Raw genomic sequence first — 19,763 nt, forward strand, 5'->3', positions numbered from 1 at the left:
ATAGGTGAACATCTTTGGACCTTTGGACATGATCTCATGACCATGATTGTTCTTGGCAAATTCTTCTACAGAAGTGGTTTTCCACTGCCTTCTTCTGGCAGTGTCTTTGCAAGACAGGTGACCCCAGCCATTATCAATACGCTTCAGAGATTGTCTGCTTGGTCACATAACCAGGACTTGTGATAGGCACCAGCTCCTCATATGACTTGATGTGACCCTGATTCAGTGGGGGGGGGGGGGAATTGTAAGCAGGTGCAACACCTTGCCCAAGGGTGACCTGCAGACTAGCAGAAGAAAGAAGTGCCTTACACCTCCTTTGGTAGAGACTATCTCCACCCTGCCATCCGATAAATATAGTGCAAAAGGACAGGGGAAAAAAAAAATAGTGACGTAGTGCTCATGGATTCATTGCACATTCAGAAATCTGATGGTGGTGGGGAAGAAGCACTTACTGAAACCTTGAGGCTCCTGTACCTCCTTCCTTGATGGCAGCAATGAGAAGATGGCGTGTCCTGGGTGATGGGGGTCCTTAATGATGGATGCTGCCTTTTTGAGAATCACCATTTAAAGGTGTCCTTGATGCTGGGGAGACTAGTGCTCATGATGGTATAGCTGAGTTTGTGACTCGCTGCAGCTTTTTCTGATCCTGTTTGCCTTCATACCAGGCTGTGATGCAACCAGTCAGTATACTCTTCACTGTACGTCTTAGAAATTCACTAGAGTCTTTGGTGACAGACCTAGTCTCCTCAAGCTCCAAATGAAACATAGCCACTGTTGTGCCTTCTTTGTAATTGCATCAATATATTGGGCCCAGGATAGATTTTCAGAGATGTTGACACCCAGAACTTGAAACTGTGATCCCCCCAAGATGACTGGTATGTGTTCCCTTAACTTCCCTTTCTTTAAGTCCACAATCAAATCATTGATCATGATCTTGAGTGCAAGGTTGTTGTTGTGACACCACTCAACCAGCTCATCTATCTCACTCCTGTAGTATATATGCTCTATGCTTTGGGCAGGGTGTTGCTATGAAGAGTGAAAGATAGGAAGGGCCAGGTGTAGAGGGTGAAAATGCACAGAAGTAACTCACCACAAGGGGTGCTGAGTCAGATTTAAAAATGGAAGAAGCAACATTGATGATGTGGAGGTAGAAACATTAGAATCTCAGCTCAAGGCCATGATTGCAAGACAAGCAAACTTCCAGAAAGTTTGCAGGAGACAACATGAAACACACCTGAGGTGCTACACATGGTTAAACGTACTGAGAACAACTTAGACTCTTATATGACCTACAACTAATTACCTAAGATACAAGTACTTGGATCATCCAGTTACAGTAGAAAATGTTCTCCTTGTGTAAAACAACAATCAGGGGGAAAGACTATCAGCTTTTTAATGAACCAATAGTTTCAATTAGCAGATTGCAATATTTTACAGAATGTATAAGTAATGAGATAGTGGCATGAAGGTGTCTCTAGGCTGCTTACCTAAAATAGGCAGAGTGGAATATAAATGTAGATTTACACATCTAATTTAATTTCTCAATGTAGAATAATCTTCTGGCAATTGGTTCAATTTACATCTCTATATTCTAGAGGCAATGACTTTCTCGCAAGGACAAGTCAATGCATTTTGTTTTCAATCAGACGCTGACAAGTACTAACCTGCGTACACCACTTTACGCCTCACAGTAAGATTAACGTGGCCCTGTTTAGCAGCTTGCTGCATTAATTGTACCACAAGCTGGTGGGACTTTCCAACCACTGCTGTACCATCCACACAAATCAGCTCATCACCCGTCCGCAGCCTTCCATCTGCATCGGCAGCACCCAGGGGCACAATGTGGCCAATGTAGATCTGTACCAAAAGAAAGGGATTGAAGACGCGGTGTTAGTAACTGCCAGCTGAGCGTGGCTCAAGGCCAGTTGTAATGCTTTGCACCCATCATTTTCAACAGCTAAAATACATCACAATACTTTCCATTTGACACACTTAAGGAGAAAGTCCAGCGCACTTCTGGTAACAGCCCATTTCCAGAATTTTAAAATGAGGATACCACGAGAAGCACAGAAAAGAATCCTACCGAGAAGAAATACTTCCGGATACTCAAGTACACCAAGTGCTGATCCTGACTTTGTTTTATGGCAGATCAACATAGAAGAAACAATGCTTAGTGGTTTAAGAGGATAAAGAAAAATAAGCAAGGTGCAGCCAACGGGAAAGCTTGCTTATCTAAAATAATTCTATGCTTATTTTTCTAAATTTAAAGGCATACTGAGCAAATGGGAAATTGCGTAGATGTTCAGCTGTTCTCAGGAATCAAATTGCACTGCTTGCAAACCATAATTCATTAAAATGGTCATGCATAAGTGACCATTTTTACAGTTAACCACAGTGAGAAAGCACCACGTAATCATAATCTGCACGTTTACAACACTGAAATGTGCAAATGAGTCTCTCAAAGCTCACACTGGGATTTTAATGAAATAACAAATGCATGACTGAGAATTAGAAGCAGACCACAAAAGGAATCTTCATTCAACTGCTGAAATTTAGAGTTTAAAATCTTGGTTTGGCTGAAAATGAATATCTTGCTCATCTAGTTTCAACTTTTCAAAAGTCTTTTTAAAGCAATTAAACATACTACTCAAAAAATATCAATTTTTCAATTTAAATTTATGAATGTAGTGAAATATTCATTATTTTAATATAGGAAAGTTAAGCATACACAGACTTGAAATTTTGACTGAGGTCTCACAGAGTCAGAAATTGATGGTATAAATTCAGCCCACTGTGTCCAAGACAGCTAGAAGTGGACCCCAGTCTAATCATACTTTCCAATTCTTGATCCATGCATGCAGGTAATTGGCTTGCAAGTGGTAACTCAGGGATGTTTCCAAGTGTTTAAGATTTTTCATTGCATTTTAAATTCACCCCACCCCCATCATTTGTTGAGCAAAATATTTTTTTCCCAATTCTTCTGTAATCCTTGTACGAACTAGCTTAAGTCCCTGCCTCCCTAGTTAGTAACTAACTTGCCCTAACCATGGCTCTCATAATCTTAAACATTTCAGTTAAATCTCCCTTCACTCTATTTTATCCCAGTGAGAACAAAATCTATTGAACAATCTCTTCTCAGAAACATAATTCACCAGCAGCGTTTCGTAAATCTCTTCTGCACTTTAGTTGCAAAGTAGTGGGTTAGAACTGCTCACAGTACTGTAGCTGTCGTCTAACAAAGGTTTGATACAGTGTCTGGAAGATACTTTACACCCAGGGTTTGGTTTCAGTCCACTTTGATTTTCAAATTCTGTCAGACTTTATAACAAAAATAGTCTGGATACAATTTAATTATACTTATAAAAATTAAAAGGAGTAACTGATGCAGTTTGAATCCGTTGTAGTCTAAGCTAGAATTGTTCAATCTTTCTACGAAATTAGAGTCACATATATATTTCTACACAAGAAAGGGAGTGATTTTCATGCAAAGGACAAATTTGGCCAAGGCAGAGGAAAAACTCCTGATGCCTCCAGAGCAAGGTTGTTAAAACATTCGAACTGGCACAGTGTTTACTTTGGCATTCAGAGCAGTGCTGATCTACCGTAGGAAATGCAATCACTGTTTTTGTTATTATTATTCACTGATATAGAGGAAAGAATATGTTATGTTTGAGACAATCACCTATAAAGTGAGATGGCTATGATAAATTAATACCAATTACTTTCAAGAGTCCTGTCCACATAACATAAAATACTAAACGTATTTTACGAATGTGTCTGAAGCCCTAGTGCACAGTAATTAAGTGAAGTACTAGCTGTGCCACTTTCAAATGAAAAAGTATTACATAACCAGCTCAATGCAGAAAAGGTGTTGCTCTTTTTACATTGAAAACAAAGATAATATTCAGCAGTATCAAGCCATTTTTAATTACTCACCGGCTCCCCAGGTTCATTTCCACCAAGTATCCTAAATCCAAATCCAGTTTCCTTTCTCCAGAGGAAAATATCTTGCTCCTGGTAATCGGGAACTGTGGGAAGAGAGCAAACAGACAACTCCAGATTTCAGATCATCATAAATGTATGAAGGTATAATGGAGGTCAATTGGTTTGCATTAACAACACAACAGAGACAGCATGCTGTCTGCTGCTTATGAAATGGCAATATTAAATTAAAGGCTTCCTATGTTTGAATTTGTGCCACCATCCCCAATTGATTGTAAGATTGAATCACATCACAGTCTGCCGGTCGGCTGTCACAATTTATCACTAAAGCCAAATTCTAAATCATGGCAATGACTCCAAGATAGCTGGAAGGCAGAAATTCAATAAAGATGTTGCTGCAATAAATCCACACTCTTTGGCCCCACCTCACCTTCATTCTTAATGACGGGCATGTACCATTGACCGCTATAGGTGGCACCCTCAGCGGAGGCCAAGATTAGAAACTTCTTCAATAGAAGCTTGCTAAGCAGAGCCTGGCAGTGCAAGTTATAGGAGTGAAGTGATGAAACGTCACCCACTGCACATTCCCAATGGGCAAACTGCGGTATTTACAATTGCCGACTCAAGTTAGTTAAAAATTAGTGTCTGAATTCAAATCAACCATACACTGTGCTACAGTTATAGCTACACAGCCAGACTATTGAAAAACTTGGCTTTATTAATAATTAACACAAAATAACATTTATATATGAGGAATTAAATTTTATCGTACATTGATTATCAGAATTAAGCTATGAACTTTGACTGTAAAAACTAAAAAGAATCTCATTAAATAAAGAAAACTGATGTGAGAAAATACACATTTATTGATCATTTCTGGTCAGGGTTTCATTTGCCTGAATAAGCTGATTAAACACATTGTGTGACTTGTTGCTATGTTACTGTTAAGTTATGCTTTTCATTTCAGGAATACAATGTAGAGTTTCCTTTTAAGAACCATGTGCACAGTTGTGAACATGTGTCCACCTTGCAGGACAATAACAAAACAGCATGTTGTACTCCATGTTGAGATACTTCATTTGCAAATACAAGGGCCAAACCACTGAGGTTGAAACACTGAGTCTCACAGGTCTAATTGTCCCAGGTTTGATCTCCAACATGTAAAGTGAGCTGAGATCAAAGTGAGATTGCTGCATTCATCCTCTGTCTTGAAGTCAAAATAAACATTCAGCCTGTGTCCTGAACCAATTATCCCAATGACCTCTGCTGGAAGCTTTGCCAACTTGTATACTTGAGCAGATCTTGCTTGACTGCGATTCCAGCTCCAATTAAATAGGCCTAGAAATTGGGTTTCCTACTACTCTGTGGGCCGAAATGTCACTGCATTTAGTGGTACAAGGCTATGAATGGGAGCTCTCTAATTGGTGTGCTGAACTGTCAACACACTTAGTGGTAGATGCTAAACATGGGAGAGCTATTGCAAAAAGTTTGGATTGCTCCCATGAATGCAGTATATTGCTCATTAGAGGGGGCCAGGGGGAATCTGGTACCTTTGAAGAGTTTCTGGGGGCAGACTCTTTACTGATGGATATATTTTTACTTCCTGACCAAAGGTCCACAATCAAGAGTGTTTGCCCAGATATGACCACCACAACATCTCCAGCAATGGAGCGCTGCCAATGTTGGCATGCAGCACCAATTTCAAGAACATCTTAGCAATTAAGTACTGCAGACAACAGACTTCCTGTCAGTTTACTCACACTCTGTGGTTTTGGGAGGCGAACGAGAAGCCATCAAAGTGATAAAGCTGCCTTAGTCACATTTCTTGAGGTCAGTCACCTTACACAGCCAGACAAACAAGAGCAAAGCAACTACAACAACAGGCTCCTACTTTTACTCAGACCATTCCAAGATGGCTGCAAACGGCAGGTGCAAGTCCAACTTCTCTCAGAAAGGATAGAAATGGACACCACACAAATAGAGACATCATGACACATGTGCCTGACATGGCAGACATGTTGCTAGGTTAGATTGGATTGTGCACGAAAGGGGCTGATTCAATTTTCACAATGAATCTGATGTCATGTAGAAGTGATTGGTACTGTGGTACACACCAACTTTCGCAGGAATAGCATCTAAAATACTTCCAAATACAAAGAGTAAGAGAAATTTTGCTTTATGCTTGTCATAACGGAGACACTTCTTTCTCCCTTATTAGGGAGACAGACAACCTGTGGTATGTTGGATGCTGGGTGAAATGCAATCTCTTCGGGGTAACTGCAAGTCTGTGTCTTCGCCACTGCTTTGCTCACGCTTGAGTACTTGGTAGTGGGTGCTGATGTTTTTGTTTTGCTAGTTGGGGGAGGGGGACAGTTGCTTGCTGCTGCTTACCCACAGGAGGGGGGAGCTGGGGGCAACATTGGTGTTCTTAAGTTTAACTGTTGTCCACTGCTTGGGCACTCCTCTGTTTTTGTGGATGGTTGCAAAGAAAAAGCATTTCAAGGTGTATATTGTATACATTTCTCTGACATTGAATTGGACCTTTGAATCTTCTATTTTATGATTGACCAATCCAAGTATAACTTGGAATTTTGGTTTGATCAATTATGAAACAGAATCCCTGGATATTTGACTTTTGTTTTATTCTGTGTCTTTCTTTCTGATTTGCCTTAGTTCCAACTGATTAGTGCTGTGTGAAGTCACTGGCTATTAAACAGCTTATTCACGTTTGATTTATGTGCATTGTTCTTGCAGGAAAGAGTCTATCTATGTTTAAGGTTGCATATCATCTCTGGTGAAAGAAACCCTTTGAATTGCTTTTCAGTATTATTATGATAGCTGGAAAAACTGGAATCACAACAATTTAATGCACTTACTGTCAGACCACCTCAATTATCAATTGCAATATTGGCCATGTGTCATTGCTTTGTAGTTCCTGACTCTGTTAATAGTTTGAAGATGATTAAAATTCAGTTAATTTAAAGACGAGACCATTGGTAAATCATTTTCTTGGATCCAAGTGTGGAGCTACTATGTAGGATGCTGCTTTCACTTATTCACTGTCAGCACACCACCGGCTTCACCATGTCTGCCGCAAAATGGCTCTGCTAGGAACTCTTAACACATGTCTGTTCTCTTAGCAGCTTTCAACAGATTCCTATTCGCTTCATCCGTACCTCAAATGACTGCAACTAGGTATACAAAAGCCCCTTACATGCATGGTTCTCTTTAAAGGGTTGGGGAAATTGTGTTAGAAGTGATTTAAGTGGGGAAGCAGCAGGAATCTACTGGCATGGAGCGATTGTGTTGAATAGTCTGCCTCCATTCAGCTTGTTCTATGCTATTCATTGTAAGATTAAACATTTTAAAAATGCTGTGTAAATTTAAAAAACATTGTGACAGGAAAGCAAAAGCCAGTAGGTGAACGGGATCATTACCCAAAATGTAAGGAGTTAGAAGCAGACACTGGTCAAGTTGGCTTTATGAAACCTCTCAGCTGCAGGGAACTGGGTTTGATGCTGATTCCAAATGCTGACAATGAGGAATTTACATATCCTCCCCATGACAGCAAGGATCTCTTGTGGATGCTCCAGTTTCTTCACCCATTTCAAAGGTTTGCTGATTTGCTAAACTGGCTTCTGTAAATTGTCTAGATTGCTCAAATCATACATTAAAATTGGCAAAAAAAAAAAAAAGAAATTATAGGGCAAGTGTGAGAGGCAATAAGCTGAAGGGGGCAGGTAAATATGGAGAGAATGAATTAGACCGTTTGGATTACTTCACACGAAGCCATAATGGGTACTGTATGGACTTCTGTGTCATTGTAAGTTCAGCATAACCCACAAACAGGGTACAACAGGCACCAAAAACTCCAAATCAGGCCAAATCCGATTCCAGTGCTTACATTTTATGGTTGAAGTAAGATCTGGATTATTGTTAATTTGATGTTATCAACTACAGCAATAGGATTAAATGGGTAAATCAAATGCTGTAATTGGCCAAGTTCTTTTGATCCATGTTTCGCATCTCATACTGAGAAAAATGCATGCAATATGCTGCATCTAAAAAGTATAGAATGATTCTAGAGTTTCCAGTAAGCAGAGGTGGAACATACACCAAAAGAAAGAAACTGGTACAGGATGCTCAAGATAATGGCCCTGACCCACGGCACACATGGCTTTATGTGCTAGGTGCAAACAAAAATAGAGATAATTTAAACAAACTACAATTCTATCACATCACACAGGACAGTTGCACACCGTATGATTTGTATCCCAGAACATCACATCCACCTGTCTAACACGTAGTAAAGTTTATTATTTGCAAAGCAGGAATAATTGTGTGTCTTCCTCAGTCATTTAAATGAAATACCTGTTGGGCTAAAGATTACATGGAAAATTATTTTGCAGCACCTGCTAATAATGTTCCCATTTGCAATACACCATTAAAATTTCTAATTATTTGCCCAGGCTGTCACTGCTAGTAGTTTAACTCCAAGGGAAACACCACTGATTTTACACTGAAGACTGAAAAAGGCAACTATTCCTGTTGGTGATAAATGGTAGTAATTGGCTTCTCTTAAACGGTGCTATTCTGCAATTTAGAATTTGCTTTAAATTATATTTTACAATATTCAAGACTTCCTTCCAAATATTCTCATGGACAACTGCACATTGCATCATCAGAGAACAACAGCTGCAACATTATTAATAGAGCCCACTGTTCTAGCTCACCAATAACTGTGAAAATACAAAACATTCTTTGCCACTAGGCTTCAGGGGCATTTTCTGCAGCTGTTAATGGAAACCGTCAACAACACTACCAGTGTGAAATTTGGTGATGCTACAGGACTGAATCCTGAATTGCAGAGTATATAAAGACAAAAGACATTAATGTCAATCTTTTAGTTATTAAACTTCAGCAAAAAGTATTAAAGTCATGAAAAGATGAACGTTTGCAATTTTTATAAGTACTTACGTCTACTTTCATACATGCTTCGTGACTGGGCCCAGATTTTGAAAGGATCTGGCTTCCTTTGCCCAGAGATATCCGTTTGATCCACTGCTGGTACCTCGTTCGAAGGATAGTCTGGAAGCCCAGGGGTGCCCAGGACTGGTGAGGCAGTGTGTGTGCTCCGCTGGCTGGAGACACTATGCTGGGAGCTGTTCTGGCTGTCCTTCCTTTCCAGTGCTTGCTGCAATTATTCAAGAGAACAGAAGGTCAATCCAGCTTTTCACTGACTGGGAGCAATCGATACAATGCTCCCATTTTGAAAAAAATCATTTCACAAAGTTAAGTTGTTTACTGCAGCTGTAACTACTTTAAAGGCAGCCCATCATGAAAAGTGCACAATGCACTAAATGAGGATTCACGACAACCCATCCTTTTAGAACATTTATATATTTCCATTGACTAGAAGACAGGTGACACATTTCATATCAGTTTCAAAATAAAAGCAGAGGTCTTTCTTCAAATTGAGAGTCTAGGTAGTCTGAAAATAAATACCACAAAGCACACTCCATCTGAGATATTCCATGCACACAAGATGTATTCTGCCAACGGGTAAATTTATCTGAAACTGACAAAGAAGCACATGAAGGCTGACATTTCTCAAATTTAATAGTGAATGCAACTATGCTTCCTCTTCACAGACCTAATACAATCTGACAATGGACTGGGCCTGAAGTTACTTTTTTTTGACTTTAATCAAGTGCTGCCATGTATTAATTTTTTTTTGGTTTAGGGAACTTTTTGGTGGTTGGGGAGGGAATATCTGAGATGGGACAAAAATATGGGAATTTTACTTTCGTCATTTTCACCCTTTTACATGCCAATCTGTAGTACAATCCAAGTTGCTAAATAAAGAAGCAACGTTCATAAATTACATGGAGTTAATCAGTTCACATCTCTGGTAAATTCGTAAATGTAAGAATGAATGAGGATAAAGCACATTACACAGCCAGCTAGAATTTACTTCACAAATTCATAATGTATAACAAGAGAAATTTGGGCCCAGCATGAAACTTACCGACTTTGGACTTTTCTTGGGAAGTGGTCCTATGAAAGAGGAAAAACAAACAAAAGAAAAATCAAGATTCGGCAATAAGAAAGCCTTAAAAGAATACTAAGGACATGATCCAAATTGGTTTAGTGAGTATGAATCTCTCTGACCATGTTAAAATCTGTGCCAGCCACTGTGCCTGGCGTCTGATCAGATCAGATTATAGTGTGTTGAATCCCCAGTACATCAGTTCTACTTACTCCTGATTCAGCAGCCTTCAGGCTAGCAGTCTAAACCAGTCAGTGTGACCCATGAAACTAGATTCTGCAGCAGAAGCAAAATAAAGTCCTGTAGCTCCATGAGGACGTTGCAAAATTAAATTTAAAAGAATTATAAAATTCATATTCAGCGAACAATTAAAATGTCTCTGATTTTGCAGTTACTTCTACACTGCTAAAGCTTCAAAACAATCTCATGTAGAAGCATAGATGTACTATAAGAATTTTATGAGTATATAAACTGAAGTTCAAAGTTAATTTTATTATTAAAATACATATATGTCAGCATATACAACCCTGAGATTTATTTTCATTCTTCCTTCTGAAGTAATATTATATGCAAAGAACGGCAGAGATGAAAGCTGTCTAACTATCTAATCTACTGACTCCAAAGTTAGCCATGGCAAACGTAAAAATATGTATGTTCGGATGATTCACAGTTCACAGAAAAGTTTGCTTTTTAAAAAATTGAAATGTTCAGGTCCTCTCATTGTCTCCAAGACATAGTGAAGTATGTGACACTCCCAGTAGAAAACTTCTCCAGGGCTTCTACTCACAAGTGTATCAAGTTTGGCTTCCTTAAGGTGGATCGATCCTTTTGTGCGCCTCAGAAAGCAAAAGGCACCATTTTGAAATGATAATGGAATTAAAAGATGATAGTCAGGTTTTATTACTTTTCAGTGTTAATGACCATGGATCCTCTTTTCATGTCATAGGAGGGATAGGCCTGGCGGATCACAGAGTCCACCTCAATCATCAAATCCCCACAACTTCTACCAATGTCCCACCAACCTACACATCTTTGGGATGTAGGTAGAAACCAGAACACTTGGAGAGAACCCATGAAGTCACAGGGAGAACATGCAAACTCCACACAGACAGCAGACTCAGATTCAAACCTGGCTCTCTGCTGCTGTGAGAAAGTGGCTCTACTAAATGTGTCACCCATACAGAATTTAAAATTCTTAGAAACAGTGTACTAAATCTCTGCTCTCATGGTTAATAGTCCACGCTGGCTCATTTTAGACCTTACAACAAAATACAAAACACAGTAACAAGTCCAAGTCCAGATCTTGACATGATTCCATTCAATGCCGGAACACAGAACTTCAATAAACCAAGCCATTACCATTCTTAATTGTATGAGTGTGGAATTCACAGCATCACATAGACACATGCGCTATATATAATTTATCAGTGCTATTAAACGATGATCTCAACAGCTGGAAGCCTGATATAAAATGTTATAGGTGTGACAGTCTATGCAAAGACTATGAATCATTTCTCTCCTGTCTATGCCTATGGACGTAATTTCTCTAAAGTGACAAATTAAAAGAGTAATGAGTTAGCAGTTTGGGTGGGATATGCAAGAGTAGAGTTGCATCCTGCACTGGATGTGACATTTGCAGCTACACGCTGTAATTTGTTTCTGGAAACCAGCTTCACTGAAGTTAAAAGAACATCGTTTCAAGGTGGAGGATGAGCTGCAGCAACTGGCATACGCACGTATCTAGCACATGGGACAAAGAATGAATTTACACACTGTAGTTTTGGTAACCTTTTTTCCACCTCCCTTCTGTGATATGTTTCATACAAGTTCTAACCACGCGCCTGTCAGTGTTTCTGTGGGATTATTAAGAGAAGTCAAGTCTAATTTTTACCAACAGGTATTTTCTTTTCCTGAAAATTATCCGGATACAAACTCTTTCCACCACCTTCCACAAAGTTCTAGTGATAATTAATATAAATACTATCAGATCAACCCATGACTTGCTTATCTATTGGTCCAGGGTCTGATTCCTTGAAAGGGACACCTTTTGAATTCTTTTTGCAGGCGTAGAATCAGATTTATCAGCACTAACATCTGTTGAGAAACATGTTGTTTTATGCATATACCTCAACCAGGAGGAGATGTTGTTTCTGATATGCACTGGCTGGTCTCCTGATGAGGAGGTCAAGGCTACAGTTGCAGAGGAAGGCACAGAGGCCCAGGTTTTGAAGATTATTGATGAGCACCAAGGGGATGATGGTGTTGAACACTGAGCTGTAATCAATAAACAGCAGTCTGACGTGTGTTTTGCTGTTGTTCAGGTGGTCCAAAAGCCAAGTGGAGAGCCAGTGAGATTGCATCCACTGTAGACCATTGTGGTGGTCGGCTAATTACAGTGGGTTGACTTCCTTGCTTAGGCAGGAGTTAATTCAAGCCATAATCCACCTCCCAAAACATTTCATCACAGTAGATATGAGGGCACGTGGGCGATATTTTTCAAGTTAGATTTATTGGTTAAGATGTCTTGCCAATTACTAAGACGAAACTCAGTTGGTCCAGACTTACAAGTTTTTAAGAAGGAGCCTTACAACAAGGTGGTTAAAGCAAATGTAGCTTTCTCTTTTTCAGTCTGAAAAGTCAATTACAATCTTCAGTACAGTATAGAAAGCATTCACTTACCAGCTGCAAGTTAATCCCCTTCCCCTTATATTCTAAATAAATCTAAATATATATGATTTGTGTACAGGTCGTATGGTAGCGTAACAGTTGGCATAAAACTTTACGGCGCCAACTACAAAATTGGGGTTCTATTCCTGTCGCTGTTTCTAAATCTGCATGTTCTCTCATGACCGCAGATTTTCTCTGGGTCCCCGATTTCCACCCACATCCCATAAGATATAGGAGCATTTCATCATGGGGCCATTTCATCATGGCCGATCCGATTTTCCTCTCAGCCCCAATCTCTTGCCTTCTCCCCATATCACTTCATGCCCTGACCAATCTATCAACCTCTGCCTTAGTCTACATAAATACTTGGCCTCCCCAGATGCCTGTGGCAAAGAATTCCACAGATTCACTCTCTGGCTCAAGAAATTCCTCCTCACCTCTGTTCTAAAAGGACAACCCTCTATTCTGAGACTGTGTCCCTTGGTCTTAGACGCTCCACCCATAGGAAACAGTCTCTCCACATCCATTCTATCAAGGCCTTTCAGCAAAGATGGGTTAAAAAGTTATATAAGTTAGTGTTAATAAACTATACAAGTTAGTGTTAGTAAATTATACAAGTTAGGGTTAATAAGTTGTAGGCATGCTATGTTGGCACCAGAAGCCTGGCAACACTTGCAACCTGCCTCCAGCACATCCTTCTCTCAAACAATGCATTTCACTGTATGTTTTGGCATACTTGGGACAAATAAACCTTTTGTTTATATATTTTATTGAGGCACCAATTCACACAGGAAAACACGTTAAATGCATTAAGCGCAGACCAAAATTCTAACATTTATTACTGTTTGACTGCACTGGGAAGGCCGTCACTTTATTAATAGTTTACTGTGCCTGTACTTTCCCACATCAGTAATAGGCTGATTAATTGTCAGCTCTGTGAATATAGTGCACTCCAGGTCAAACAGAAAAACATCACCTCAGCAGATAAAATATTAAACCATTTAAGGTAAAATTAGCACATTTGTGGCACCCATCGACAAATGTCAAGACAGATAAAGCCTAAACATGACCACAGCAAGGGAACTGGGGTCTCCAGCAGTCTGGCCCATCTGTCAGGGCTGGCGTTCATAGCAGTGAAAATAACCATTTACAGTGCACCTGGCCAAATGGCTTCATCTCAACAAGTCACAACTTCATTAAGTGGTGAGGAAAGTAAACGCCCATAAGCTTTAAATAAAATAGCACGTGAATCCATGAAGGTGGCAGAGGAAGGGGAATAACTTGAAGGATGGGTCAGTTACTCACAGAAGAACTATCTGCCATGAAATTCTGCAGGCCTTGGAATTGCATTATCATTGATTAATATCACAAAAAGCAGACCATGAGACATCTAAAGCTGTATGATTTAGGAGTTTTCAGAAGATGTCAAAAGTGGGCACATGATTGTTAATAAACAAGTTGGAAACTACAGCAGGGTATCAAACCTGATCACATTGGCAGAGCAGAGCTAAAGGGAACTCACTAAGGATGACTGAAGCAATGCCTTCAGGGATGACTACGGAGTGGTCATCACTAGTATTAGATGGAAAGGCACAGCGCAGCAGGGGAATCACGAAGACTCCTGAGGGTGGTCAGGCTTGTAGACAAGATGGTTAAAAATGGATAGGAAGTCCAAAGTCCAGCATAAAATAGTAGAAACGTACAAGCAGAAAGGGTCAGCGAATTGCTAAATTTGATCAGAGGAACCTTTTCATTCAGATGTAGCAAGAATAATAAGAAGGGAAGCAATGCTATACTGAGTTTAAGAAAAATGTTGAAGGACATTGACAATGCAACAGTGTCATGGTATTGATCATAAGGATTGATGAGGCATTCCATCTATTGTAGTCTGTCTAAATGTTAGCAAGGCATTTGATGGGTCCCACAATGCAAACTGGTGAAGAAAGGAAAAGTGGTGCGATCCATGGGAGAGCAACAAGATGAATCCAAATCTGGTTCAATGGTAGCTTGCAAAGAGTAATGACTGAGGGGAACTTTGTGACTGGAAGCTCAATGCCATAGGGATTTAACAGGACTCAGTATTTAGTCCCCTGTTTATGAGATTATCTCAAGATTCTTTAAGGATGATTTGATAGACAGGGGTTCCTTCCCCAAACATGGGATGCAGAAAAGTTTAATCAAGGCACGTAAAATTATGAGAGGTCTGCATAAGGGGAAATGAAAGGAACCATTCTCCCTGGCACAGAGGTCACTAAATGCTTTGAGGTAATTGATCAAAGGATGAGCAGGGCCTAAGAATCTTTTTTTAAACTTGAGTTAAGATTTCACAGCTTTAGAAGATGGTGGTAATAAGAACATAAAAACATAAGAAATAAGAACATAAAAACATAAGAAATAGGAGCAAGAGTAGGCCATCTGGCCCGTCGAGCCTGCTCCACCATTCAATAAGATCATAGCTGATCTGGCCGTGGATTCATCTCTAACTACCTGCCTTAATTCCCATACTATGCAAAAATCTATCCCACCTTGTCTTAAATATATTTACTGAGGTAACCTCCACTGCTTCATTGGGCAGAGAATTCCCAGATTCACCATCCACTGAGAAAAGCAGTTCCTCCTCATCTCTGTCCTAAATCCACTCCCCCAAATCTTGAGGCTATGTTCCCTAGTTCTAGTCTCACCTACCAGTGGAAACAACTTTCCTGCCTCTATCTTATTTATCCCTTTCATAATGTTAGATGTTTCTATAAGATCTCCTCTCATTCTTCTCTCCTGTAATGTGACAAGAGAGACGGGGAGAGATGAATGGAAAGGACAGTGGAAATATGCAAATACTCTCATCCTATTTAAATATTACTTAATGTTATACAGACATTTAGCATAAATAAATTGATCAGGTGCTCTCAAATTAGTTAAGTCTAGAAAGCTATGCTTCCAGTCAACACGAACATGATAGTTCTTTGAATCTAACACTAGTTATTTGGCTAGCAAAATGAAATATTTCTCCCTTGTTCTTGTTATAATTTCCTCCTTACTCCTCACCCCTTGTTGACCATAGGCACTTCTGAAATGTAAATTGACTGAAACATTCAGAATCAGCTCAACCATTATGGACAGGAAGCAACAAGTTAACAATTTAAAAGGCCTGGCTTCTTTCAGTTTCCTTATCGGGCACGTTAATGGAAGTTGCAGTAGTATCCACAGGCTTGGGATATTGATCTGAGAAACAAATCTGCCATCTTTTGATGGTCTGCCCACTATTGGATCTCTGACCCACAACAATTTGTTTCACTTATAACTATCCTCTGTAACGGCTTTGCAAACCATAGAAATCAGAGGGGAGCAAAGACTGGGAATACATACTGACTTGGTTATGAATCTCACAGACAGGTATGATACATTTTTAGTTTCATTGGGTGAAAACCAGAATGTAATGCCCTGGTTCACATTTTTTACTGTTATGTTGTTCTGGATTTCATTTTGTGCTGTTCTGTGTGAGCTGCTCATTTTTCAGCTTATGCTTGGGTTACTGTTGAAGATAAGAGATAGGAGAATTGTGTGCCATCAGTTAGGATGGTCGGATTAAGGGGAGGTTTCTCTGGTGAGGGACACCACGGTTGGGCTTGGGGCTTTTGTTAGAGAGAGATGAAGAGAGAAGACGCCGGAGAGAAGCGGGGCCGTGATTCGACAAAACCCGGGGTAAGATCGATGGAAGATCAGCAATGGGGAAACTGAGAGCTCCAACTTGTGCACATTAGACTTTTTCATTAAATGGACCCTCCTGTTTTCTTGTTCTTTACTTTACCAACCCTTTAGTCAAATTAAGAAATACAAAGCTAAATCTTTTAATTGTATGTGGTGTACTGTCCGTTATTTCATGGCACTCATTGGTAACAGGGTAACGAATTACATATCAACCACACAATCAGGGAGTTTGGGGTGGGCTCGCACCTCAATATCACATGTTTGGCGGGGTCAGAGATTATCCTTCCTAGCCTAACACAGCCGAGGAAACCAGAGTGCTTCATTTATTGAGTTACATCACGGAATAGGCTCTTCCAGCCCATCGAACCGCACTGCCCAGCAATCCCCCGACTTAAGCCTAGCCTAATCACGGGAACTTTAAAATAATCAATTAACGTGATATTATAAAATTCTTCTGACTGACTCTGTAATGTCAGAGGGAAAACGTACGAATTCCTTACAGGCAGTGCTGGGAATTGAGCCCAGGTCTCCTGCACTGTAAAGCGTTAGGTTTACCACTACGCTACCATGCTGCCCCTAAACCGCAATCATATTTCTGGTGCCACAAATGAAAGAAATACGCAACTGTTTAGATAAAAATAAGCTTTTTATATACATTGAAATACTTTTGTAAAATGGTGACCACTAGTAAACATGACATTTGAAACACCAAAATGAATTCACTATTGTTAAGTAAGAAAATATCAGAGAATGAAAGACCATTCAGGCTTTCATGCTCTGACAGCTCTCCGAATGAGCCACCAATTAGATCCATTTTCTGGTCTTTCCATCAGAAAGCATGCTGAACCTGCTTCCATCACACTCTGCAGGTCATAACAACAGGCCATGAAAAGACATTTCTCATTACCTTGAATTCTTTGCCAATTATCTTCAAAACACATCCCTCGTTATCAATTCTGCAACCAGCGGAAAGAGCTTATTTACCTTCTCAGTCTGTTTACTCTTGGACTGATGCAGTAATTGAATGTGGCTGAAAATCACTACAAGCAGAAGGCTTTCCATTGTTCTTCCTTTGTTACGTTGAAGCTTCATAGACCAAACCAACTCATTAGAGCTGCCTCGACCTCTTTGAAATCAGTGAAGGGTTCCTGAGAAGATGTGCAGGCCTGCATCCTAAGCATAAACCAGAGGGCTGCAAATACCCTGACAACTTCACTTCATCCTCTGCTCACAACTGCTGCCAAGGAATTGGAATGCAATAAACGTCTTCTGTTTTGATCTCAGATCTATTAATGCATTGGCTGAATGCTACATGTTCAGGTTTCAAATATGATAAAGAAACCCCTGTTTTGTCTTTCAAAGTATAAAATCCCATCTTTAAGTTTTTAGAACTGACTTTGAATGTCATATCATGCATTCTAACAGGCAGTCACTTCCAAATCCTCGGGGTCATTTGTTTCTTGCCAAAACTCTCTACTGCATTCCTTGTTTGGAAATGTGAATGTCCTCTACAATGAAGCCTTTGAAAACCAGGAAGAAACGAGTTATAATTGCGATTCAAAGGCTGTCGTTTGCTTGGTTCCTTCATTACAGAGATGGATCCATGACAAATTTCTGCCAAGTTCATGCTTCTGGAGCCCACTGTAACATTATACCTCAAAGAGCACATCTCAGGGATGTACGCCGAAAAAGAGACTTGTTACCTCAAAATGGCCTGATTACACAGAGATAATCAAGGTTGCAAAGCTGATGGCAAAGTGACAGATTCCAAGTACTTGCAATTAAAGCAACCTCGACATTGATTGCTGCACTGTGAATCAGCACTTGGAACCCAATGAGGTGGAGTGACTTGCAGTCCAAGCAATGAGAGGCTATAACATTTTCTAGAAAATTTTTTAGTTATTAGCAATATCCACTTAGAGAGCAGGAGAGAGACAGCCAGACGGACGAAGTCAGAGACAGGAGCCAATTAAATCCATGCCTGGTCATGATAATACCTCAAACATACATTTATTTTCTCTATCTTAGAGTCAAGGAGAACTACACATAGAAGCCAGACCTTCAGCCCATCTCGTCTGTGCCAGCCTGATTTCTGCCTGATCCCATCTAGCTCCAACTGGGGCTACAGTCCTCTATTCATCTACCTATCCAAACTTGACTTAAGTGTTACAATTGAACCCACATGTACCACTTCCCAAAAAATACTGCCAATGTCCCTACACTACAAATATCCTCTAACATTCACTGCCCCTCATTAGCCAATACACGCACAGTTAACAGAGCAGAAAATTTTGGAAATGCTCTATTTGGCCTGGAACAAACCACACATGGAATAAGAGCAAAAAAGATTTGGGTTATTCTAAGGGCATTGATATGCGATAGCATAATAGAGATGAAGTCTGAAGGCCATCTTTTTAGTCTCTCTCTTGATTTATCAACTAGTTGCAAACACTACAAGTCCCAAAATAATCATTTAAAGGGTGAACTGAAAAATGGAGGGCCCTGAGAAAAGAAGGAGCAAGAACATTTAAAATTTGAGAGGAGATCTCAACCTCCAGATTTGTACATCATTATTCCACTCAAAATGAAGATTTTCATTAATACACATGTACCCACTTCAGTATAAAACTGCTGGAATTTATTAAAACTTTATCCATGTGCTCATAGATTAAGCTATCCTAATCACTTAGATATACACAAGCTCTGTGCTGATGCAGTTAGTGCATAGGGCTGAGAAATGACTTATGAGCAGAAAGCTTCGAAGTCCATGTGTTTTCTTATTTATATACAGTTCAAGGCTGGGTCAGCGTTTATTTCCAGCTTAATTGTACCTGAACTTCACCATAAGGATGAGCTGCAGATTCTATATTGCAATTTAGAATTAAAAGTTGCCAATAATAAATCAGGACTAAGGGCCGCCCCCCCCCCCCCCGCCACCCACCCCAACTATGTTGCATTGTCTTATAAAGAATTTCTGCCTTCTGAACTTCCATAACTGCAGAAGTGCAGACTTTCAACACTTTGCCCAGTCCAAGGGCAGTCTGCAGTGTTTGAACTACTGTGCTGGATGCACTGTGCATCTGGCCCTGCACCATGATACAGACATCCCACCCTGCAAAAACTCATTTCAGGGAGGGAGCACCATCAGTTTGCGGGAGACTTCCAGGAGAGGTGGGATGTCTGCAATAGAGTAGCTCCTTAGCAGCTGGCCAGCTAGTTTAAATAACGTTAGCTATGCTAATGAACGAATGACACCTGTTAAACTCACCTCAACATGTCTTTTACAGTCTTAACCCACCGTGGGCAATAGAAAAGTCACTGTTGCAAACAGTGCAGCGAGCAAAACTGTCATTATTTTTTCTTTGGAACACTCTGCCACTCTGACTTTTTTTGGAACACT

At 40.0% G+C, this 19,763-nt stretch overlaps 1 protein-coding gene across 6 annotated transcripts in view; it reads right to left on the bottom strand.

Annotated features, from left to right (window-relative positions):
• Positions 1–19,763, bottom strand: part of magi1b (membrane associated guanylate kinase, WW and PDZ domain containing 1b) — a 437,777-nt gene that overhangs the window by 52,159 nt on the left and 365,855 nt on the right. For all 6 annotated transcript variants that reach the window (XM_072280525.1, XM_072280524.1, XM_072280521.1 and 3 more), the window contains 4 exons: positions 9,971–9,999; positions 8,920–9,136; positions 3,937–4,028; positions 1,665–1,857 (listed from right to left, as the gene is read on the bottom strand). In XM_072280525.1, coding sequence (XP_072136626.1) covers positions 1,665–1,857; positions 3,937–4,028; positions 8,920–9,136; positions 9,971–9,999 — 531 coding nt within the window. The remainder of the gene's footprint in view (positions 1–1,664; positions 1,858–3,936; positions 4,029–8,919; positions 9,137–9,970; positions 10,000–19,763) is intronic.

The sequence above is a fragment of the Mobula birostris genome, chromosome 16 (assembly GCF_030028105.1).
Source record: "Mobula birostris isolate sMobBir1 chromosome 16, sMobBir1.hap1, whole genome shotgun sequence".
Classification (NCBI taxonomy): domain Eukaryota; kingdom Metazoa; phylum Chordata; class Chondrichthyes; order Myliobatiformes; family Myliobatidae; genus Mobula; species Mobula birostris.